This window comes from Canis lupus, chromosome 19 (assembly GCF_011100685.1).
Source record: "Canis lupus familiaris isolate Mischka breed German Shepherd chromosome 19, alternate assembly UU_Cfam_GSD_1.0, whole genome shotgun sequence".
NCBI classification, from domain to species: Eukaryota; Metazoa; Chordata; class Mammalia; order Carnivora; family Canidae; genus Canis; species Canis lupus.
The window spans coordinates 23,824,652-23,850,912 of NC_049240.1; the positions used below are offsets into that span (position 1 = coordinate 23,824,652).

Here is a 26,261-nt window from a genome sequence, read left to right on the forward strand (position 1 = left end):
AAATGTACTTAACTTTTAATGCAACCCATCCACACACACACACACACACACACACACACACACACTGGTTGTTTCTAGAAAGAGAAGATAAGTTGCAGGGAAAGAGGAGTGAATGAGTGAAAGTTTCTCTTCATTCACACCTCTATTCACACCTTGAGTTTTACACCATCTGCCTATCGTACCTTTTTACAGTGACTCTAGTTCAAAATCTTAAATGTACATGACCCTTCGACAAAACAATTCCAATAACTGGTATTTCTCAAAAAAAAAAAAAAGGGTATAAAGATATACATATAAGACTAGTCAGGGATCCTTGGGTGGCGCAGCGGTTTGGCTGGCGCCTGCCTTTGGCCCAGGGCGCGATCCTGGAGACCCCGGATCGAATCCCACATCGGGCTCCCGGTGCATGGAGCCTGCTTCTCCCTCTGCCTGTGTCTCTGCCTCTCTCTTTCTCTCTCTCTATCATAAAATAAAAAATTAAAAAAAAAAAAAAAAAAAAAGACTAGTCATTTTGGGACACCTGGTGGCTTAGCAGTTAAAGCGTCTACCTTCGGCTCAGGGCGTGATCCTGGAGTCCCGGGATCAAGTCCCACATCGGGCTCCCTACATGGAGCCTGTTTCTCCCTCTGCTTATGTCTCTGCCTCTCTCTCTCTCTCTCATGAATAAAATCTTTAAAAAAAAAAAAAAAAAAAAAGGACTAGTCATTTCAGCAGTATTTGTAACAGTGAAATTCTACAAGCAATGTCCAACATTAGGGGATGAAATAACTGATTGTTCATTCTTAAAAATAAAAAAACCAGAGGGATCCCTGGGTGGCTCAGCAGTATGGCGCCTGCCTTCAGCCCAGGGTGTGATCCTGGAGTCCTGGAATCAAGTCCCATGTCAGACTCCCTGCGTGGAGCCTGCTTCTCCCTCTGCCTGTGTCTCTGCCCCTCTCTCCTTCTGTTTCTCTCATGAATAAAATAAAATAAAATCTTTAATAAAAAATTTAAAAACCAGACAGCAATCTAAAAGTACTAACAAAGAGTTGTATATTCCGAAATACAAAGCAGAGATACATTTAATTAGAAAGGTAAGCTAAGGGCAGCCCCGGTGGCGCAGCGGTTTAGCACCACCTACAGCCCAGGGCGTAATCCTGGAGACCCGGGATCGAGTCCTACATCGGGCTCCCTGCATGGAGCCTGCTTCTCCCTCTGCCTGTGTCTCTGCCTCTCTCTCTCTCTCTAGCTGTGTCTCTATGAATAAATAAATAAAATCTTAAAAAAAAAGAAAGATAAGCTAAAAAATACATATATAAATATATATTTCTATATATATGGGGACACAAAGAGCTATTTCTCCAGGGATTCTGAAGAAGGGAACAACTCTCATATTTACTTTAGACACTTTAATATTCTCCCAAATTTAGACTTTTCTAAATATGTACAGGAGCACATCTGACTTTTGTCACAATATTTCAAATAAAACTTTCTTTAGCTAGAGCAAACCAAACTTCTCACTGGCAATTTAAGGAGAAGCAGAGGAAAACTAGCATCCAAAGGGAGAATATTTAAACCACAGATATCTGAAAAACAAAAACTCTTCTGAATTTTTACATCCAACAATGTTGAAAAAGAAATGTTTTAAACAGATGCTGGAAAACCAACATGTTTGAATTATCTTTTATCTTTTCATTAATATTATTTAAACAAAGAGAATAATTATCATTTCTTCTAAACTATCCTTAACTTTGGAAAATAAGTGAAACTCATTAAAAAAAAAAAAACCATGTTTTCATATTTTGTTCTAGTAGCTCCATGAAGAACAAATTATTTAACAAAACTACCTTATTCATGAGGGAGCATGCAATAGAATTTAGTCAATACTTTTTGTTTGGGGTTTGTTTTCTTGTTTGTTTGTTTTATAAAAGGATTATCAGCATGATAAGAGTAGCTTTTAAAAATATTTTTTGGGTCTTTTCAACAAATGGTGCTGGGCAAACTGGATATCCATATGCAAAAGAATGAAGTGGGGCCCTTACTCACATACTCACACCACACACAAAAATTAACTCAAAATAGATCAAAGTCATAAACATAAGAGCTATAACTATAAAACTTTTGGGAAAAAACATTGGGGAAAATTTTCATGACATTGGATTTGACAATTATTTCTCAAATATGATACCAAAATCATAGTTAACAAAAGAAACAACAAATAAGTTGGACTTCATCAAAATTCAATACTTCTATGCATAAAAGGACACCATTTAAAAAGTGGAAAGACAACCAAGAGAATGGAGGAAAATATTTGTAAATCGTGTATGACAAGAGATAAATATCCAAAATATATAAGGAACTCTATACTTCAACAACAAAAAATAACCTAGTTCAAAAATAAATAAAGGACTTGAATAGACATTTCTCTGAAGAAGATAAACAAATGGCCAATAAGCACATGAAAACATACTCAGTCCATTAGTCCTTAAGGAAATGCAAATAAAAAAAACCATGATGGGATACCACTTTACACCAACTAAAATGGTTATCATCAAAATAATAGAAACTAAACAAGTATTAATGAGGATGTAGAAAAATGAAATTTTTGCATATTTGGTGGTAGAAATGTAAAATGGTATGGCTGCTTTAAAAAATAGGGTAGTTCCTCAAAATGTTAGACAGAATTACCATACAGTCCAGCAATTCCACTATGTATATATCCAAATACTGAAAGCAAAGATTTGAACAATTATTTGCACACTAATGTCCAGAGCAGCATTAATTCACAGTAACCAATAGGTGGAAACAACCCAAATGTCCAATACATGAATGGATAAATAAAATGTGGTATATACATATAATTCAATTTTTAGGAAGGAAATTCTGATACATGCTACAACACATATGAACCTTAAAATATGCAAGACACAAAACTGACAAAAACCCTATGATGTCATCTAGAATAAGCAAACTCAAAAACACAAAAAGCAGAAGAGTATTTACCAGTGGCTGATGAGAGCCAGCAATGAGAGTTACTGCTTAGTGGGTAAACAGTTGGTGCTGGAGGTGATAAAAATATTCTGGAGATAGAGGAGTAAAAGTCAAACAACACTGTACCTACTTAATGTCTCTCTGCATAATTTAAAATGGTTAAAATGGTAAAATTTATTTCATATATTTTACTACAATAAAAATACTGTATTTGTGAGTGACATTCAACAGAAATGGTCCAGTGAAGATCTCTAAAAAGCCTCTATTTCAAAAACAAACCATCAAGGACACTGAGAAAAAATCATCAAACTTTTTCAAAACTCTGGAAATTAACCAAAGGCTTACAAAATTCCAAATGACTTTTATTCGAGAAAATGGCTGATTCTTGGCAGGAAAAATAACCTTCATAAACTTTAACTTGTCTTGTTACTTATCTACCCAGCTACACAGGAATCTTGAAAACCAACAGCCCTGAAATAAATGTAAAAACCAGCAAGCTGGGAATATTCCCAGGTGCTCTTTCTCTAGTTGAGCTGAATTAGATCATACTCAGTGCCAATAGCTTTTTCCTGGAGACCTTTTCAAAAAGAATCAGAAGCAACTGTTTAATGTCTCAGTTGCTTAACGTGGTGACAATAGTTGGGCTGACAAGTGTCAAAAACATAAAAGAAAAAGGTGGCGAATGAGATGTCCATTAGGGGTTTTGAAAAGCTCTCCCATATTCCTTGGAACCTCAAAGGCCACATGCACAGTGCCCAGGTTTGAATGCATGTCCACAAAAAATCTTGGACAGTCCTAACACTCTTGCTTCTGACTAACCTGACCATCTGTTCAAGTAGGAATTGAAGGCTATGGCAGAGTTGTAAATTGTCAAGTTAAGTATTGAAGGTGTATCCCAACATGTACACAAAACACTCCTGAGAAAAAAATGAGAGACTTTCTTGGACTCATGCATTTAAGAAAATCTCTGTTTATTTAATAGCTGACCAATAAGCTACCAAACAGAGACATAAGAGGTAACACACACACACACACACATACACACACACACACACACACACACACACAAAAGAGGCAACACAAGACAAAGAATACAGACTTTAAAGAATTAGCATAGGAAAGTCCCTAAACAACCAACCACCATAACAACAAACCTTGGCAGACCTAGGACTCTGATTTCTAGAAGCGTAATATAATATTAGTCAAAATGTCCAATTATCAACAAAAATTTAAAAGACATGCCAAAAAAAAAAAAAAAAAAAGACTGTATGACCCACATTAAGGAAAAGAAACCTAACACATATAATTCCTAAAATAGCCCAACCATCGGACTTACTCCACAAAAACTTCAAATCAGCTCTTTTAAATATATTTTAAAAAACTAAAGGAAACCATCTAGCAAACTAAAGGAAACTTTGAGACTTAACGTCTCACCAAACAGATTGTATCAAGAGAAAGAAATTATGTAAAAGAATCAAACAGAAAAACCAGAGTTAAAAATATAATAACTGAAATTAAATATTTGCTAGAAGGACTCAATAGCAGATTTTAGCTATTAGCTAACACTAGCAGGTATTAAATTAGCTAGTGAGTAGCTAATTTACTGCTATTACCAGTAAAAAAACAAAGAACAAAAAACCCAATTAATTTCAAGATATGTCAACTGAGACCATTCCATTTAAGGAAGAGAAAGTATCAATACATGCATCTATCCAGAAGAAGAGGAAAGAAAGAAAGAAAAGAAAGAAAAAGAAAAGAAAGAGAATGTGTGTAATAAAGAATTTGGCTGGTGCCCTCATAAGGTAACCTCTTAATTCTGGAGTTTCCTGAGTGATAGTAGTGGCATCTTTGTTATTCATGCCAGGACCTATCTATCAGACCACATCTGATAGTTTATACTAATAAGGTGACTCATGGTGGTGGTCTTTTAGACTGTTTATGCTAATGAGACAACTCAATGAAGGCTGCCCAAGCCAGAAAGACCAACCAACTGGCTAAAGGGTTGGTTGGGATTTTGAGCAGCAATAGTATTAGTCCGAACTCTGGAAACAGGAAGAGGGGCTAGAGACTGAATTCAATCACACAGCCAATGATTCTATCAATCGTGGTTACATAGGAAGTCCCAATAAAAACTGAACACCAAAACTTGGCTGAGCTTCCTTGGTTGGCAATATCCCATGTGCCATCACACACCAATAATCAGGAAGGGCAATGTATCCTGACCTCACAGGGAGAAGATAACAGAATCTTTATGTTTGGAACCTTCTGAAATCCTGCCCTATGCACCTCACCCTTTGGCTAGTTCACATTTGCATTATTTTATTATCATAACACAAATTGTAAGCATAGCACTATCCTGAACTCTGTAAGCTATTCTAGCAAATTACCAAAACTTAGCCAGTTCATACTAAGTGCGGGTGACTTGAGGACTCCCAAATTTGTGGCTGATGTCTGAAGCGAGGGCAATCTTCTGGCAAACTGTGTCTTTAAACATCACATATGGCCTAACTCTGAATAGTTTTGGTGTCAGAAGTCATTACAGGAAGAAAGACTACTAAAAGAAACAATGATTGGAAAGCTCCTAATTTTGATATTTAAGAAATGTAATGTACTCCACATAGGAAAAATTCACAGTTCCACACTTAGACAAATTAATGAAGTGTCAAAAATGAAACACAAATAAAGGACTCTGAAAACAGGAATGAGAAGAGACTCCTAACATAGAATGGATCCTCAGTAAGATTAACAGCTAGTCAAAAGAGGGTATGAGGGCGGCCCGGGGGCTCAGTGATTTAGCGCCACCTTCAGCCCAGGGCCTGATCCTGGAGACTCGGGATCAAGTCCCACATCTGGCTCCCTGCATAGAACCTGTTTCTTCCTCTGCCTGTCTCTCTGTGTGTGTCTCTAATAAATAAATAAAATCTTATAAATAAATAAATAAATAAATAAATAAATAAATAAATAAATAAATCCTGATTTGACTGGAAGAATCAAAACTATCTCTAATCAGAGATGGCATGTTTTTGTCATCTGTAAGATGACAACATTTTCTATATAGAAATTTTTTTAAAAAGCTTTAGAACTGGGACGCCTGGGTGGCTCAGCGGTTGGCTCAGGGCATGATCCCAGGATCCAGGATCTAGTCCAACATCAGGCTCCCTGCATGGAGCCTGCTTCTCCCTCTGCCTGTGTCTCTGCCTCTCTCTCTCTCTCTGTGTTTCTCATGAATAAATAAATTCTTTAAAAAAAAAAAAAGGCTTTAGGACTAATAAGTTCAACAAGGTTGCAGCATCTAAGATCAATATATAAAAATCAATTGTATTTCTATTCACTATCAATGAACCATCCAAAAATTAAATTAAGGAAATAATTCCATTTATAATAGCATCAAAAAAATACTAGCCAATAAATTTAGAGAAAGAAGAGTAAGGATGCTTCATTGGAAACAACAAAACATCACTGAAAGAATAACAAGACCTAAATAAATGGAAACACATCCTGGGTTCATGGGTTAGAAACTCAATGTTGCTAAGATGTGAATTACTCTCCTAATTGATCTACAGATTCAATGCAATTACTACAAAATCCCAGCAGCCCTTTTTTGCAAATACTAACAAGTTAATTTTAAGATTCATATGAAAATGCAGATGACATAGTTCAAACAATCTTTAAAAAAGAGAAAGAAAAACCCAAAGTTGGAAAACTCACACTTGATTACAATTAAGACTGTGCACTACTGGGCAGTCCGGGTGGCTCAGCAGTGTAGCACCGCCTTTGGCCCAGGGCCTGATCCTGGAGACCTAGGATCGAGTCCCACGTCAGGCCCCCTGCACGGGGCTTCTTCTCCCTCTTCCTGTCTCTGCCTCTCTCTCTCTCTCTCTCTCTGTCTCTCATGAATAAATAAATAAAATCTTAAAAAAAAAAAAAAGACCGTGAGATAAAAAAAATTTATCTCAACTTTTATTAGCAGTTGGGGAAGAAAAAGGAGAAAAAAGGATGAAGTGAATTTCTCAGATGCAAACTTCTTTTCTTAACCTGTAAATATTCATTTCTTTTTATGATGGCATCAATGTTGAATGATAGTTGAATGTGAAATTCAGACCGACAAATATATTCCCTGTGCTTCTGACCAAAGAGTCCCCACACTTGCTTCCTTCGGTTCCATTAATCTGCTTGAGCGGCTCACCGACCTCAGAGACACCCACTCCTTGCTACATCTCCGGCTTACTTAGAAAGGCTAACTCAGGAACAGCCAGCTGGAAAAGACGCGTAGGACCAGGTGGGGGGAAGGGCACGGGGCTTCCACGTGTTACATAAGAACAAATATGTAAGTGAATGGAAAATAGGCAGTTCATAAATAAATCTATATATTAATGGTCAATTTATTTTTTTACATGAGTGACATGACACTTTAATGGGAGAAGAGCATTCTTTTCAATAAACAGTACTAGGACAACTGCATATCCCAAAAGACATCTAGTTGCATGCCAAACTGGATATGACCAAAAAAAAAAAAAAAAATGTGGACTCCTACCTCACACCATATACAAAAACTGAAAATACATCCAAGAACTAAATGTTTAAGAGAAAAAACTATAAAAGGTATCAATCTTCATGACCTAGAATAAGCTCATACATATGGCACAAATAGCACAAGCAACAAAAAAAGTAAATTGGACTTAATCAATATTTAAAGCATCTGTCCTTTAAAAGACAAACCATGAAATCAGAAAAACACTGGGAAATTCTATATATAAGGGATTACTACCCAGAACACATAGAGAATTCAAAATAACAAAACAAGTTAGTCAATTAAACACATAGACATTTCTCCAAAAAAGATATAAATGGTCAATAAGTACAGGAAACAATTTTCAACATTATTCGTTTTCGAGTAACACAGGTAAAAACCATAATGAGATATTACTTAATACCCACTAGGCTATAGTCAAAGAAACAGACAATATTAAGTATCAGCTAGAATGTGGAGAAATTAGAACCTGCATGCATTGCTGGTAGTAATGTATAATGGTACAACCACTTTGGAAAAGACTAAACAGGCAATTTCACTTCTAGGTATACACACAAGACAAATAAGAACATATGTCTACACAAAAACTTGTACATGACTGTATTCACAAGTAGCCACAGAGAGGAAACCTAAATATGCATCAACTGATGAGTGGGTTTTTAAGATGTTATATCCACTCAAGGAACTATTATTTGGCCATAAAAAGAAATAAAGTACTAACACATACTCCAACTGGAATAACCTTGAAAATATTACACATGAAATCACACACACTAGACCACATATTATATGATTCCTTTTATATTAAATGTCTCAAATAGGCAAATCCATACAGAAAGAAAATAGATTTGAAGTTGCTAGGGTTTAGGGTAGAGGCAAATGCAGAGTGAATGCTACAGGGTGTTGGCCTTTGGGGGGTGATGATGATGTTCTAAGATTTCACAGAGGTTATAGTTGCATAAATTCTGTGTACACACTAAATACACTGAATTGTCCACTTCAAAGACTGAATTTTATGGCATGTGAATTATATCTCAACAATAACTGTATATACACAAGTATATATACACACATATATATATGTGTGAGCCTTTCCTAAGTCAAAATCCCCTACAAATAGAACAAATGACTATTGGAAATGCTAAGTTCTTTAGAATTTTTTAAATAAACACTTAATCTTGACAACAATAAACTTAGCTATTTCAAATAGAATTCACAAAGTCTTGTGAATATTTTCATTATATCTGTATATGTGCAAATATATATATAATATATTTTTAACATATATATTACAACTGATGTATAAAAACTAATAATACTTAAAGAATGTTATGGCTTACTACAGAGATTACAAAAACATAAGCAAAACCATTCGCTTTCAAAATCAGCCTTGAATTACCACTCACCAAGTACACTGCTCTTTGGAAGAAGGTTGTGGTCTCCAGGATTTTGTGCATTGTGATGGTTTCCAACTCATCAGGATCTAACTGTTCCTTTTCAAAGGGCATTCCGTTGAACAGAACAACAGGCAATGGACCAACCCCAGTCTGTTCATAATAGCCTCTCGCTTCCTGAGACACAAGGGACAACAAATAATATCTTTTGTCCTTTGTAAGATAAATGGAACAAAGCATATTTTTCAGGCATATGTGCTAATAAGAAAAGTAAAATCAACAGAAATATGATCACCAAGAAATAACTAAAGAAATACCTTTAAAGAAATATCAGAAGAGACAGAGTTAATATCCAACTGGGTAATCTGAACCTGAGTTACTCAGTTTTTATAAAACCACAAAACCTTGCAAATTAAGAAGTGATTTCAGGGTAAGGGTAATTTTAAGCAACCCAGGCTACCAAACCTTAATTACATATACTAAAGCCAAGGCTGTATAACAAACCTTTCAACAATGATGGAGATATTCTATCTTTGCTGTCCAATGCAATAGCCACTAACCACATGTAACTATTGAGCACTTGAAATTTAAATTAATTTCCATTTTAAAAGCCACATGCGACTAGAGGCTACCATAATGGGCAGCACAATGACAGACTGCCATAAATTATGAGTGCTCTTGGGCAGATAAGATGAAATATTTACACCCCAATCTAAATTTAAAAGATCCCTATCACTGACAAAGAAATTACACTTTTAGAAAACAAAACAAAACTGGTAGTAAAAGAGTGCTTAAAAATTGCTCTATGATAATACTAAGCCCAATCTTTTTCCTTCTTCTCAAAGACAAAAGAGGTTCCTTAGGAGGAAAATGCTAGGCTAACAAAAAAACAAATATATCTAAGATGAGCATTCTTCTCTGATGGTCAATATATAGATATACATTCCCCCTGGATATCAACCACAGCCCCAAAGCCAACTTGTCACAGTAAAAACTTTAATTACCCAAGGTGTAAAAGGATTCCTTGTAACATTCTTGTTAAGACATCTTTTAACTAATACCTCTGAAAAATAGCAAAATTATATGTATTTATATATAAATAGAAAAGTATTTCAAATGGGTAACTGACAATCAGCAGCAGCAACACACTGCTCAGTTTCTAATCAGATCTAGCCATAACAGTAACACTTACCAGATGGGTGAGAACATGGCACAGGCAGAAAGGCCTTGTATGTTATTTCTGCCATTTCCACATATCATAGTTTATACTTTTAAAATTTACATTTCCAAAATTTTTACCATGCTAATTCTGTTCTTTAATGTCTCAACTATTTCAAAGACATTCATTAAAAATTCAATTTTAAAATACTTTGTTTCGAAAATCATCCCAACAAAACAAACAAACAAACAACAAAAAAAAAAACAAACCCACATTATAACTCTAAGAGACAACAGGGCAGCCCGGGTGGCTCAGTGGTTTAGCGCTGCCTTTGGCCCAGGGCATGATCCTGGAGACCCGGGACTGAGTCCCACATCGGGCTGCCTACATGGAGCCTGCTTCTCCCTCTACCTATGTCTCTGCCTCTGTGTGTGTGTGTGTGTGTGTGTTTCTCATAAATAAATAAAATCTTTAAAAATAATAATAATAACTTAAGAGACAATAAAAGTAACACTGGTTTTCTCCAGAAATGGCAAATGAGTGAAAATCAGGAGTTAAGAAGGAGATGTTTTGACTATATAGACCTGCCTTCCTTACAAATTGTAAATAACTTACCAACCAAATAACAGAATGCAGTCTAATTACCAAAAAGCCAAACTTAAAAATTACATAAGAATTTCTATCAATACTAACTAAAAATGTTAACTGTAATTTAAAAACCTTAATTAATTACAGGCAAGGTCTTATGAATTAGCCACTCACAAATGATAACTGAAATTAATAAGGACTCAAAGTTAACATGCCAAATGCAAAATGTCTACATGTATAAATTAGGACTTAAGTATCATTATCTTATTAGCTTGAAAGATATATATATACCTATCAGACATATTATCTTCAGTTTAAAATTTCTACTTTAATTGTACACTCTAGTACAAATAATTACAACTTTCAAATATCATACACAGAGGATATCATAGCTTCAAATTTATAACAAAAGGTACAGGTATGTATTTTTTTTTTAAGATTTTTATTTAAGAGAGAGAGACTGTGCACGTACAAGGTGGGGAAGGGCAGAGGAAACTCGGAAACTACTAATGAGCTATGTAATAAATTTATCTGATACATCAGTAAAATGAAGACTGTAACACATGTAATAAAAATACCCTTTTACTCCATTTGTCCAATATATCTCAAGAAAATACTTTTATTTATTTTTTAAAGATTTTGTTTATTCATGAGAGACACAGAGAGAGAGAAAAAGAAAGAGAAAGAGAGAGAGAGAGAGAGAGAGAGAGAGACTCAAACAGGGAGAAGCAGGCTCCATGCAGAGAGCCTGATGTGGGACTTGATCCTGGGACTCCAGGATCATGCCCTGGGCTGAAGGCAGGCGTTAAACCTCTGAGCCACCCAGCTGCCCTAAGAAAATACTTTTAATACAGCAATCATCCACAATAGAAATGCAATGTGTACTGTTCCTTCAGGAAGATGAAGGAAAATTAAAGGGAACTGTTTTCCAGGTGAAACCAGTGAAAGAGATAAAGGGATCAAGAGTACACTTAACAGGATGAGTACCAAGTAGTGTATACAACTGTTGTATCATTATATTATACATTTGAAACGAATATAATACTGTATGTTAATTATACTTGAATTAAAAAAATTATTTAAACAAGTGAGATCTAATGTTAAAATGGTAAAAAGCAACCAAGCAAGCACACTGGGGCAAAATCAGGCACTTCTCCTTTCCAGGGGAAAAAAAATTAAATTAAAAATTAAAAATAAACATTTTCCAAATGAAAAATATGAGAAAACTTCATGAATTCCCTCAATTCTTTCATATTCCCAAAGTGGTCCTTCTTTCCTTTTATTTCACCTATTCTTTTTCTACAGAGTATTACCTCTTGCTGTTTTTGTCTATCTAGAAAATTACTGGGCACCATATCAGTTTTATTTTATTTTAAAAAATAAATAAGGTGGGGATAGCACCTGGGTGGCTCAGTGGCTGAACATCTGCCTTTGGCTCAGGTCATGATCCCAGGGTCCTGGGACCGAGTCCTATATAAGGGTCCCTATAGGGACCATGCTTCTCCCTCTGCCTGTGTCTCTGCCAATCTCTCTCTCTCATGAATGAATGAATGAATGAATAAATATTTAGAACACACACACACAGGCAAGTGAGCAAATGGAAAGATACAACAGAACAATGGAATTATGTTCAGTCTACCCAGACCAGACCTCATGACCAGCTGCAACCCTAAATCTGACTTAATACACCTTAAAAACAAAGGAGCTCAACACTAAAGCAAGAGTGACATCAGTATTTTGGCTGAAGAAGAAGACATACACCATTGGTGCCCCCAATCCTGAACAATAAGTCAGCATTTAACCACAGACAAAAGTGCCTTTGTGGAAGCTTTGGGATCTAGCACCATATGCCAAGAAGTTCACTTACCCATGCATCAGGTAACAGCCATACAAGTTCAACCCTGGCTGTGGACTCTGTATTGGTTCATCAACTGGCTCCAGCCCCTCCCAGTCACAGCCTGAGGACCCCTAGAAAAAACTGTCTTAAACAATCACACCTTCAGACAAGAGACCTCTGTGTAAATCCAGGTTTCCAGAAAAGAAGTTCCAAAACACCACTGGAGCAAAAGAAAAAAGAGATTGGATGCACCAGAGAAGATAAAAACAATAGTCTGACTTGACTTGGCCCCAGCACAGCTTAGGGCCAAGAAAGATTTTTTGGGCCTATGATGTCTCCTGCTGGGGAAACAGAGAGCAAGTGAGAAAACACTCAATTTCCCCCACTACAAGCAACACTGCCAAAGAAGCTCATTTTTCTCTTAACCCATCGAGAGTACTGAATTGTGAACTGTGTAACGGGGTAGAAAAAGGCTGGAAAAGGGCAGCCAATAGTACTCAGCACTCAAAGAGGATGGATCATACTTACTGCATCACAAACTCCATCAAGAGCTCACCCATGAACCACTGGGGACACTTCAGCCACAGATCCCACTAAATGGCTCATTGGCACACCTCATCTACACTCACCCTCACCCTGTGTCCAGCTCCTTGTATATGCTCCTTACAGTAGTGGCAAGAGTGAGCTTTACCAGATGGCTAGTGAGAAAGCACAGAAAGCCAGCCCAAACATGAGGGCAACAGAGAAAAAATACTGGAGCTTTATGGCCACCTCAAGGAAAGCAAAAGAAGGACAGTCAGCACCCCAGCCTTTAGCAATGTAGACTCCAAAAGTTAGGCACGGTTAAGAATTCTGTATAAGAAAGAATAAGTATGGAGCATATACATCCACAAATGGCCTGAGAAAGCCTCAGAATTCCTAGGTTTGACAGAAGGTACTTCTCTCCCAAAGGCAGTTTAGTAGAGACTGTGGGAGGTGACTGCTACCTCAAATGCAAAGAAGCAACAAAACTGCAAGGAACATCAAGAAAGCACAATTGCACCAAAGGATCACAATAATCATTCAGTACCCAATTCCAAAGAAGTGGATACCTATGATTTACCTAATAAAGAATTCAAAAAAGTTATTTAAAAAGAAACTCAATTACCTACAAGAAAACACAAAGATAATTCAACAACAACAACAACAAAAAACCCACAAAATTTCAAGTTTAACGAGAGAGACAGAGAGAAATCATTTAAAAAAAAAAAAAAAAAAAGCCAAACATATTCTGGAGCTAAAGAATACAATAAATTCTTTGGAAAGAAGAATGAAATAGCATTAATATCAGAATGGATCAAACAGAAAAAAGAATCTGTGAGTTAAAAGGAACTCTGAAATTATCCACTCAGAGGATAACAGTAACAACAAAAACGATAGGAAAAAAAATGTTATCTAGATGTTTTCCAAATTACTAGAGTTCCAGAAGGAGATAAGAGGTTTGAGAAGGTGTTAAAAAGTTTACTTAAAGAAATAATGGCTGAGAAGTCCCCAAATGTGGGGAGTGATTTGATATTCAAGTTCATGAAGCTTATAGGTCACCAAACAAAATCAACTTAAAGAAATCCTCTGCAAGACACATAATAAAACTGTCAAAAATCAAAGACAAAGACAGAATCTTGAAAGCAGCAACAGAAAACACCTTGTCACTTATCGGGGAAGGCCAAGAGCAGACTTCCCAAAAGAAACCTTACAGACCAAGCAAGAGTGGGATGATATCAAGTGCTGAAAGGTAAACACTGCTAACCAAAGATATCCTACCTGGCAACATTATCCGTTAGAAATGGAGACAGACTTTCATAGATAAATCAAAGCTAAGACACTTCATCACCACTAAACTTGCTTTACAGGAAATGGTGAAAGGACCTCTTCAAGCTGAAATGAAAGGATGATACTGAGTAACATAAAAACATATGAAAATATATAAAATTGGTAAACACAAGTATACTGTAAAATGGTGACGTGTTAGCCACTTACCTCTAATATAAAGGTTACAGGACATGGGTTTTGAAAATGACTATAGCTATACTAATTGGTTCATGAATGCACAATATAAAAAGAGATAAGTTGTGACAACAAAAACAGAAACAGGGAGAGAGTAAAAAGAGTAAATAAGTTTTTGTATGCAATAAAAGATGTCAGCAGCATAAAGCAGACACTATACATAAGATGGTCCATGTAAGCCTCAAAATAACAAAGCAAAAATCTACAGTAGCTTCACAAAACATGAAGAGAAAGAGATCAAAGCATACTACTACAGAAAAATCAATTCACAAAAGAGGCAGGAAGAAAGGAACAAGGGAAACATAAACAGCCAGAAAATAACTAATAAAATGGCATTTGTTTGTAAATAATCTATGGAATACATCAATAGTCTATCAATAATACTCTAAATGTAACAATGTTAAATTCTCCAATCAAAGGGCAGAGAACATAGCTGGGTAGATCAAAGAAAAAAGAAAGAAAACAAGACTCAACTATATGAATCCACAAGAGTCAACTATATAAACCTACAAGAGTTTCATTATAGCTTTAAGGACACAGATAGGCTCAAAGTGAAGTGATGGAAAAAAATACTCCATGCAAATGGAAACCGGAAGACAGCAGGGGTAGCTATATTTATATTAAACAAAATAAGAGTTTAAACACAAAACTGTAATCACATGGAAAAAAAGATCCTTATGTAAAGGGGCCAATTCATTGAGAAAGCATAACAATTTTAAGTGTATGTACAGGCAACACATATTAAGCAAATATTAACAAATCTCAAGGGAGAAACAGACAACACAATGTGAGTACAGTGAAGAATTCAATACCTCACGTTGAACAATGGATATATAAACCACACAGAAATTAGTAAGGAAATACTGGACTTTAATTATACTGTAAACCAAATGGACCTAACAGATATATACAGAATACTCCATCCAACAGCAGCAGAATACATGGCTTCAAAAGCACATATGAAATATTCTAGAAATCAGTAACATGAGGAAAACTGGAAAATTTGCAAATATGTGGAAATTAACAAATGCCTTGATAATCAGTGAGTCTCAAAGAATAAATCAAAAGTGAAATAAATACCTTGAAATAAAATTAAAATGGAAACATAATGCATCAAAACTTACAGGATACAGCAAAAGTAGGTCTAAGAAGGCATTTTATAGTGATAAATGCTAACATTAAGCAAAAAGAAAGATCTCAAGTAAAAAGCTTAACTATATATACCTCGGAACTAGAAAAAAAAAAAAAAGAAACTACACCCAAACTGCTGAAGGAAAGCAACAAAGATCAGAGACCAGAAAAACAAATGCAAAGTTCAAACTGTTTTTTAAAACTAAGCTGTTTTTTAAAAGATAAAAAAATTTAGCAAACCTTTAGCTAAATGAAGAAAAAAGAGAAAAATTTAAATAAAATCAGAAATAAAGCAGGAGAGAGGAGGGGCAAGATGGCAAAAGAGTAGGGGTCCTCAACTCATCTGGCCTCACAAACTTACATTGATAATTTTCTTTTTCTTTTCTTTAAAGATTTTATTTATTCATGAGAGACACAGAGAGAGGCAGAGACATAGGCAGAGCGAGAGGCAGGTTCCATGCAGGGAGCCCGATGCGGGACTCGATCCTGAGGCTCTAGGATCATGCTCTGAGCCAAAGGCAGATGTTCAACTGCTGAACCACCCAGGTGTCCCACATAGATAATTTTCAAAGCATCCTGACCACCTACAAATTCAACCTGAGATTTAACGAGAGAACAGCCAGAATGTTCCAAAGAAAAGTTTTCACTTCTAACAAGGGAGGAAGGGGCAAAAAAATAAAAAAGAATGAAGTGGGGTAAGGGAACTGTGACTTAGCAAGACTAGAGCAGAGCTGCAAAAGCCTCTGGGGCAGGAAAGTGTGGAGGCCCAGAAAAATTAAGGCCATTCCACCTCAAGTTTAGCATTAGCACAAGCACAGCCATCTTAGGTCCCTGGGAATAAGAGCTGGACTTTACAGGAAAAACTGCAGATTGTCCTAGGCAGGGAATCCCATATCAGAAAGACAATAAAGCTCAGAATGCCCTCGGCAGAGAATGCCGTATCGGATCTTAAGAAACTCTCCCACCCTTTCCCCCATATTGGAATGGAAAAAATTCCTCCACTCCTTCTGAAGATCCCCTAGACCAGCCCATAAAAAAACCCAGCTGTAACCCACTTCGGGGTCCAAGTCCCTGCTCTGCTGTATGGAGTATACTTGGACCCAAGCTTGAGCTTGTAAATAAACCCTCATGTACTTGCATCGGTGTCAGCTCCTTGGTGGTTTCTCGGATTCGCAATCTTTCTGTTTCTCGCACAACAGAAAGAACAGCCCTGGAGAAGTGGGAACTTTAAAAATCTGCGCAGTTTTCCCTGATGGAAAAGTGCTTAGCAGGGAAATCGGGCAGAATCGCCGGAGGGGCAGTGAAACCTAGAGAATTCCGGAGTCACTTTAAGAGGAGGGGCACCTGGGGGAAAGCGCACCCCAAACTGCAGTCTGACACCAGTTAAGCCCAAGAGTGACTCAACCTTCGGGGCATTTGGGAGAAGCCAGTAGGTTACGGGCTGCTCCGGAGCTGCCTGTACCCAAGAGGCTGGCACCGGTGTTTGTGCCCTATTCCCTTCAGGAGAGGCGGCCCCCAGGACCACCGAGTCCAGCAGAACAGGGCCCCGGATCCCAGGGTGCCCAAGGGGACAAAGCCCACAATCCTGCGCTCCCCCTGGGACAAGCGGAATCAGGGAGGGCACAAGACAGGGAGAACTCTCCTGCCGCTGAGCACCCCCAAGTGGTGCAGATCAGCACACCCGCACTGGCCTCGAAAGCATCTAGCCCAGTGCAGACTGAGAGCTGCCATTAGTTACTTGCTAGGAGCCAACTCCAGAGCTGGAAATCTGGCTGTCGCCATTGTTGTTGCTCCTCTTTGTTTCACGTTGTGGCTGTGAGAGGCCAAGCCTCTAGGGAACAAAGGCCTCACAAGATAAATAGCTCTTACTGAGCCCTGCACCCAGCAGGAGGCAGGACATCTCCAACCAGGCACAAACACCTGGAAATCAGCACAGCAGACCCTAACCCCAAAAGAACTGCTGGAAGTAAAGGTGAAAGCAAGTTTACTCAACAAACAGCATTGGAAAAGTTCCTCGACAGAAGAAAAATAGTATATAGAACTAGAGAGTCCTTTTTTTTTTCTTTTTTCTTTTTCCATTACGACTCATTTTTATATCATACTAAAATTTTCCAATGCTTTTTTCTCTTTTCCCACCTAACTATAGAATTTCATCAACTTATTTTTAAGTTTTTTTCATTTTTGCCTTCAAATTTCTTTTTTTTTTTAATTTTTTTAAATTTTTTTTTATTTATTTATGATAGTCACAGAGAGAGAGAGAGAGAGAGAGGCAGAGACACAGGCAGAGGGAGAAGCAGGCTCCATGCACCGGGAGCCTGATGTGGGATTCGATCCCGGGTCTCCAGGATCGCGCCCTGGGCCAAAGGCAGGCGCCAAACCGCTGCGCCACCCAGGGATCCCGCCTTCAAATTTCTATAATTACATGTCTTGAACATATTTTTCACCTCAGGATTCCCTTCAACGTATTCAATTTAATTTTGGTAGACATACAAGATACGGGTTGTTTTGTGTTTTTGTCTTTTCTACCTCGCCTTGTTTTTTACACTGGTGGAAATTAGCACTTCTAAAACATGACCAACATATACCCAGAACCAAGTGGAACACTGTGTGGTTCATTCTGTGAGATTATATTCTCTCTTCATTCCCATTCTGCCCCCTTCTTTTATCTTCTTTATGTTTTAGTGTTCAATGTTGGAGTTTCTATAAGTATTGCTGGTTTATATAAATTTGGGACTGAGAATCTTCTAACATACAGAACAAAACACACTCAGAATCAAGAAGATCACCTCATAGGACCCCTCAGGTAGACTGCATTCTTCCTCTCCTACTACTTCCTCACTACTACCATCCCCCCTTGCCTTTCTTTTTTTTTCTCTTTTCTTTACCTTTTTTTTTTTCTGTTCCTTTTTTCTTTGTTTTTGGTTTTGGCTTTTTATTTTTACCACATTGTTTTAAAATTCCTTTTTTCACTTTAGTGGTTCTTTTATTTTGTTCTGTTCTTTTTCTTTTATTTTCTTCTCTCTGATCACTTCAGAGTCATCTAGGATGGATTTTACTTAAGTCATGGTTTATATTTTTGACTCAACCTGCTCATACAGCCACTCTGCACTGGATAAAATGACTAGAAGGAAGAATTCACCACAAAAAAAAGAACCGAAACAATACACTCTGCCACAGAGTTACAAAATGCAGATTTCAATACCATGTCAGAAAGCCAATTCAGAAACAATTATAAAGCTACTGGTGGCTCTGGAAAAAGGCATAAAGGAATCTAGACACTTCGTTATTGCAGAATTCAGATATAAACATGCCAAAATTAAAAACAGATTAAATGAGATGCAGTCCAAACTGTATGTTCTAACTGCTAGGGTTAATGAGGTGAAAGAGAGTGAGCAACATAGAAGACAAGTTGATGGTAAGGAAGGAAGCTGAGGAAAAAAGAGAGAAACAATTAAGAGCCCACAAGAAAAGGCTTAGGGAAATAAATGATAGCCTGAGAAGGAAGAATATACATCTAACTGGGATTCCAGAAGAGGCTGAGAGAGAGGACCACAAACTATATTTGAACAAACAATAGCTGAAAACGTCCCAAATCTGGGGAAGGAAACAGGCATTGAGATCCAAGAGATAGAGAGGACTCCCCAAAAATCAATAAAAATCGTTCAACACCTTGTCATTTAATAGCGAAACTTGCAAAATTCAAAAATAAAGAGAAAATTCTTAAAGCAGCTTGTGACAAGAAATTCTGAACTTATATGGCAAGAAATATCAGATCAACAGCAGACCTCTCCACAGAGACCTGGCAGGCCAGAAAGGGCTGGCATGATCTATACAGGATAACAGATGAGACAAACATGCAGCCAAGAATACTCTATCCAGCAAGACTCTCATTCACAATAGAAGGAGAGAGAAAGAGCTTCTAGGATAGGCAGAAACTGAAAGAATTTGTGACTACCAAACCAGCTCTGCAAGAAATATTACGGGGGACTCTGTAAAAGAAAGAGGGAGCCCAAAAAAAACAATTCACAAAAACAGGAACTGCATAGGTAATATGATGACACTAAATTCATATCTTTCAATAGTTACTCTGAACGTGATCCCATCAAAAGACACAGGGTATCAGACTGGATAAAAAAGCAGGACCCATCTATTTGCTGTCTACAAGAGACTCATGTTAGACCTAAGGACACCTACAGCCTGAAAATGAAGTGGTACAGAAATATTTACCATTCAAATAGTCCTCAAAGGAAAGCTGGGTAGCAATCCTCATATCAGATAAAGTTTATACCAAACACTGTAATAAGAGATGAAGAAGCACACTATATCAGACTTAAAGGGTCTATCCAAAAGGAAGACCTAACAATCATGAATATTTATGCCCCTAATGTGAGAGCTTCCAAGCATATCAATCAATAACCAAAGTAAAGACATACTTAGATAATAATACACTAATAGTAGTAGACTTCAACACAGCACTTTCAGCAAATGACAGATATTCTAAGCAGAACATCATCAAAGAAACAAGGGCTTTAATTGATATACTAGACCAAATAGATTTCACAGATATATATATATATATATATATATATATATATATATATATATATATAACTTTCCATCTGAACGTAACTGACTACACATTCTTCTCAAGTTCACATGGAACTTTCTCCAGACTACACCACATACGGTCTCCTATCACAAATCAGGTCTCAACCAATACAAAAAGATTGGGATTGTCCCCTGCATATTTTCAGACCACAATGCTTTGAAACTAGAACTAAATCACAAGAAGAAATCTGGAAGAAACTCAAACACAGGGAGGTTAAAGAACATCATACAAAAGACAAATGGGTCAGCCAGGAAATTAGAGGAGAATTAAAAAGATTCATGGAAACTAATGAGAATGGAGATACAATTGTTCAAAATCTTTGGGATACAGCAAAGCAGTCCTGAGAGGGAAATACATCATAATACAAGCATCCCTCAAAACATTGGAAAAACCTCAAATATACAAGCTAACCTCACACCTAAGGGAACTGTAGAAAGACCAGCAACGTAAAGCCTACACCAAGCAGAAGAAGATAGTTAATATAGATTCAAGCAGAACTCAATGAAATAGAGACCAGAAGAACTGTAGAACAGATCAACAAAACCAGGATTTGGTTCTCAGAAAGAATTAATAAGAGAGATAAACCCCTAACCAGTCTTCTTAAAAAGAAAAAGGACTCAATAAAATTATGAATGAAAGAGGAGCGATCACAACCAATAACAAGGATATACAAATGATTTTTAAAACGTATTATGATTAGGAAGCCTGAGTGGCTCAGCGGTTTAGCCCCTGCCTTCAACTCAGGGCATGATCCTGAAGTCACCAGATCGAGTCCCACATAGGGCTCCCTGCATGGAGCCTGCTCCTTCTGCCTGTGTCTCTGCCTCTGTGTGTGTGTCTCTCATGAATAAATAAATACAATCTTTAAAAAAAAAAAAAAAAACGTATTATGAGCAGCTATATGCCAAATTAGGCAACCCAGAAGAAATGGATGCATTTCTGGAAAACCACAAATTACCAAAACTGGAACAGGAAGAAAAGAAAGCTTGAACAGGCCAATGACCAACAAGGAAACTGAAGCAGTCATCAAAAACCTCCCAAGACACAAAGTCCAGGGCCAGATGGCTTTCCAGGGGAATTCTATCAAATGTTTAAAGAAGAAACAATACCTATCCTACTAAAGCTGTTCTGAAAGATAGAAAGGGATGGAATACTTCCAAACTCGTTCTATGAGAACAACATCACCTTAATTCCAAAACCAGACAAAGACCTCACCAAAAAGGAGAATTATAGACCAATATCCCTGATGAACACAGATGTGAAAATTCTCACCAAGATACTAGCCAATAGGATCCAACAGTACATTAAGAAGATTTTTCACCATGACCAAGTAGGATTTATCCCCGGGATGCAGGGCTGGTTCAACACTCCTAAAGCAATCAATGTGATTGATCATATCAACAAGAGAAAAAACAAGAACCATATGATCCTGTCAATAGATGCAGAGGAAAGCACTGGACAAAATACAGCATCCATTCCTGATCAAAACTCTTCAAAGGGATAGAGGAACATTCCTCTATATCTTAAAAGCCATTTATGAAGAGCCCACAGCAAATATCATTCTCAATGAGGAAACACTGAGAGGCTTTCTCCTAAGATCAGGAACACAACAGGATGTCCACTCTCACCACGGCTATTCAATATAGTACTAGAATGAAGAAAAAAGAAGAAAGAAGAAAGAAGAAAGAAGAAAGAAGAAGAAAGAAAAAGAAGAAGACTGATTCTGCCTCAGCAATCAGACAACAAAAAGAAATAAAAGGCATTCAAATTGGCAAAGAAAAAGTCAAACTCTCCCTCTTCACAGATGACATGATACTGTATGTAGAAAACCCAAAAGTCTCCACCCCAAGATTGCTAGAATTCATACAGCAATTCGGCAATGTGGCAGAATACAAAATCAATGCACAGAAATCAGTGGTATTACTATATAAAAAATGAGACTGAAGAAAGAGAAATTAAGGAGTCAATCCCATTCACAATTGCACCCAAAAGCATAAGATAGCTAGGAATAAACCTAACCAAAGAGGTCAAGGATCTATACCCTAAAAACTACAGAAAACTTCTGAAAGAAATTGAGGAAGAGATAAAGAGACGGAAAAATATTCCATGCTCATGGATTGGAAAAAATAAATATTTTGAAAATGTCTATGCTACCCAGGGCAATTTACATGTTCAATGCAATCCCTATCAAAATACCATGGACTTTCTTCAGAGAGTTGGAGCAAATCATCTTCAGATTTGTGTGGAATCGGAAAAGACCCCGAATAGCCAGGGGAATACTGGAAAGAAAGAAATCCAACGTGGAGGTATCACAATGCTGGACTTCAAGCTGTATTTCAAAGCTGTGATCATCAAGACAGTATGGTACAGGCACAAAAAAAGACACATAGATCAATGGAACAGAATAGAGAACTCAGAAATGGGCCCTCAACTCTATGGTCAACTCTTCTTCAACAAAGCAGGAACAATTATCCCCTGGGATAAGGACAGTAAAATGGTGTTGGGAAAACTGGACAGCCATCGTGCAGAAGAATGAACCTGGACCATTCTCTTACATAAAGATAAACTCAAAATGGTTGAGAGCTCTAATGTGAGACAGGAATCCATCAAAATCCTAGAGGAGAACACAGGCAACACCCTTTTTGAACTTGGCCACAGCAACTTCTTGCAAGATACATCCATGAAGGCAAAAATGAACTACTGTGACTTATCAGGATAAAAACCTTCTGCACGGAAAGAAACAGTCAACAAACTAAAAAAACAACCTACAGAATGGGAGAAGATAGTTACAAATGACCTATCAGATAAAGGGCTAGGACTTAAGATAAAAAGCTTCTGCACAGCAAAGGATACAGTCAACAAAACTCAAAGACAACCTACAGAATGGGAGAGGATATTTGCAAATGATGTACGAGAGAAAGGGCTGGTATCCAAGATCTATAAAGAACTTCTTAAACTCAACACCCAAGAAACAAACAATCCAATCATGAAATGGGCAAAAGACATGAAGAGAAATCTCACGGAGGAAGACATAGACATAGCCAACAAGCACATGAGAAAATGCTCTGCATCACTTGCCACCAGGGAAATACAAATCAAAACCACAATGAGATACCACCTCACACCAGTGAGAATGGCGAAAGTTAACAAGACAGGAAACAACAAATGTTGGAGAGGATGTGGACAAGGGGGAACCCTCTTGCACTCTTGGTGGGAATGTGAACTGGTGCAACCACTCTGGAAAACAGTGTAGAGGTTCCTCAAGAAGTTAAAAATAGAACTACCCTATGATTCAGCAATTGCACTACTGGGGATTTACCCCAAAGATACCGTAGTGAAATGCCGGGACACCTGCACCATGTTCATAGCACCAATGTCCACAATAGACAAACTGTGGAAAGAGCCACGATGCCCCTCAACAGAAGAATGGATAAAGAAGATGTGGTCTATATATACAACGGAATATTAGCCATGAGAAAGGACGAATGAATACCCACCATTTACTTGGATGTGGATGGAACTGAAGGGTAATATGCTGAGTGCAATAAATCAATCTGAGAAGGACAATCATATGATTTCACTCATATGTGGAATATAAGAAATAGTGAAAGGGATTATAAGGGAAAGGAGGGGAACTGAGTGGGAAAAATTAGAGAGGGAGACAAACCGTGATAGACTCCTAACTCTGAGAAACAAAGGGTTGTGGAAGGGGAGGTGGGTGGGGGGAATGGGGTAACTTGGTGACAGGCACTGAGGAGGGCACCTGATGGAATGAGCACTGCGTGTTAGACTATACGTCAGCAAATCGAACTTAAATAAAAATGAACGTAAAATAAAAATAAATTTTAAAAAAAGAAATAAAACAGGAGACATTACAACTGACACCACAGAAATGCAAAGGATCATGAGACTTCTATGAAGAATTTATACACCAACAAACTGGAAAACCAAGAAGAAATGGATACATTTCTAAAACCAGTATAGCAAGACTGAACCAGCAAGAAATATGTCCTTCACTTAAAAGTAAAAAAAGAATTCATAAATACATTTTTATTATTTTAAATTAAAATGTCTCAGAAATGTATTTAGATCCTTTGCCTGAACATTTATTTTCAATAAACCAACTACATTGTTCCTGCTTGCAATAGATAAAGTTCCTTTTAACTGTATTTAATGTTTCACAAAATAAAGTATTATCTTTAAGTAAAAATTTTAAATGTTTCCCTATATCCTTATTACCACCCTTTCCCATTCTGCTTATTATGTTTCTTAATATATTTTTATCTTTAGACTACACAACTAAATAAATGATATACATCAATATGATAAGTCATACATCATACACTTCTAATAGCTTTTATGTGGAACATACATCATACAAGTACTACCACTGCACCTGTGAAGAAGAAAATTTGTTTTTCAATTTAACAGTTAATATGCCAGCCAAAAATCAGTAGTTTCTTCACAAAATTGAAATATAAACTGCATTCATAAACACAGAAAAGTAACCTGGTTTCTAAGTTAAATGCTAGGTACCTAAATACTTGAACCACCACTATCTTTATTAATAACAACTCCCTAGAAAGGGGAGGTAAGGAAAGTATAGTGTTGCAGGCCAATGAGAACTGCCAAAGAATTTCTCACCTTCCGGTTCTGGTCATAAGCAGAGTCAATCCCCAAAATGCTATTCACTTCAACATATGGATACTTCTTTTCCAGGACACTGACCACATGTTCAACTTTTACTTTTTCTCCAGTCCTTACTTTGTTATATATCTGAAGAAAGAAAAATCAAGTAACCAAATATACTTTTAAATCCAAATTTCAGAATGTTTATTACAAAAGATTTCTGAATGTAAAGTGAAAACATGGCTATTTTTCTCGAAAGGTAAAATGGAACATGTTAGCAATTCTCCCTTTTTTATATACTTCCTTAAGGTATCTTCTTATATTAGAAACTACATATTCTTTTTTTTTTTTAAGACTTTATGAGAGACAAAGAGAGAGAGAGAGAGATACAGAGAGACAGAGACACAGGCAGAGACACAGGCCGAGGGAGAAGCAGGCTCCATGCAGGGAGCCTGACATGGGACTCGATCCCAGGTCTCCAGGATCATGCCCTGGGCTGAAGGCAGCGCTAAACCGCTAAGCTACCAGGGCTGCCTGAAACTACATATTCTTAAAACGACCCAATTAGTTCATACTCATATTTAAGTCTCAAATGCAAAAACGTGTTGATTTTTTTAAAAATCTGACTGCCTTTATATAATCATTGAAATAAGAACTCATGGCCTTGAGGCGCCTAGGTGGCTCAGTGGTTGAGCATCTGCCTTTGGTTCAGGTCGTGATCCACAGGTCCTGGGATCAAGTCCCATATCGGGCTCCCCACAGGGAGCCTGCTTCTCCCTCCGCCTATGTCTGTCTGTATCTCTCAGGAACAAATAAATAAAATCTTAAAAAAAAAAAAAAAAAAAAACTCATGGCCATGATGTTTAGGGGAGAAAAAGTTATATGTATAGCAAAATCCTTGTTTTTAAAACAGCAGATATAAACCAAATAACACAACTGTCTCTGTATACATACAGTTAAACACCTAGAAGGACATAAGACAACCTTCTAATAGTGTCTGCCTTTAAGGAGCAGGATTTGGGAAGGCAGAGAATGAGAAATTTTAAATCAATACACTTTAATATTATTTTTAAAAATTTTACAATCCACATACAATGTTTTTTCTTGTTGCAATTAAAGATTTTAAAAAATGAAAACTCGTATTATCCTTTCCTTCATATACACAGCTATCAGGGTGGTGGACCAACTTTAAAAAGCAGACTTTAAAACACATCCTCAGCAGCTTCTTCTGAACTTCTTTCTTTCTCCCTAGTTCTATTGCTAACCGCAATTCACCATCGTCTCTCTCACAGAGATCCCAACAAGAGCTCACAAACTATCACTGCCACCACCTTTACTCTGTGTTAGATCTGCCTCCATACATGCATCAG

General features: G+C 37.1%; 1 protein-coding gene across 3 annotated transcripts in view; it reads right to left on the reverse strand.

Annotated features, from left to right (window-relative positions):
- UGGT1 (UDP-glucose glycoprotein glucosyltransferase 1) overlaps nucleotides 1-26,261 on the reverse strand; it is a 123,814-nt gene that overhangs the window by 52,337 nt on the left and 45,216 nt on the right. For all 3 annotated transcript variants that reach the window (XR_005374019.1, XM_038564809.1, XM_038564808.1), the window contains exons 17-18: nucleotides 24,907-25,038; nucleotides 8,908-9,072 (exon numbers count right to left, since the gene is read on the reverse strand). Coding sequence is in view for 2 of the 3 variants with exons in the window: in XM_038564809.1 (XP_038420737.1) it covers nucleotides 8,908-9,072; nucleotides 24,907-25,038 (297 nt within the window). In the remaining variant the exon portion in view is untranslated. The remainder of the gene's footprint in view (nucleotides 1-8,907; nucleotides 9,073-24,906; nucleotides 25,039-26,261) is intronic.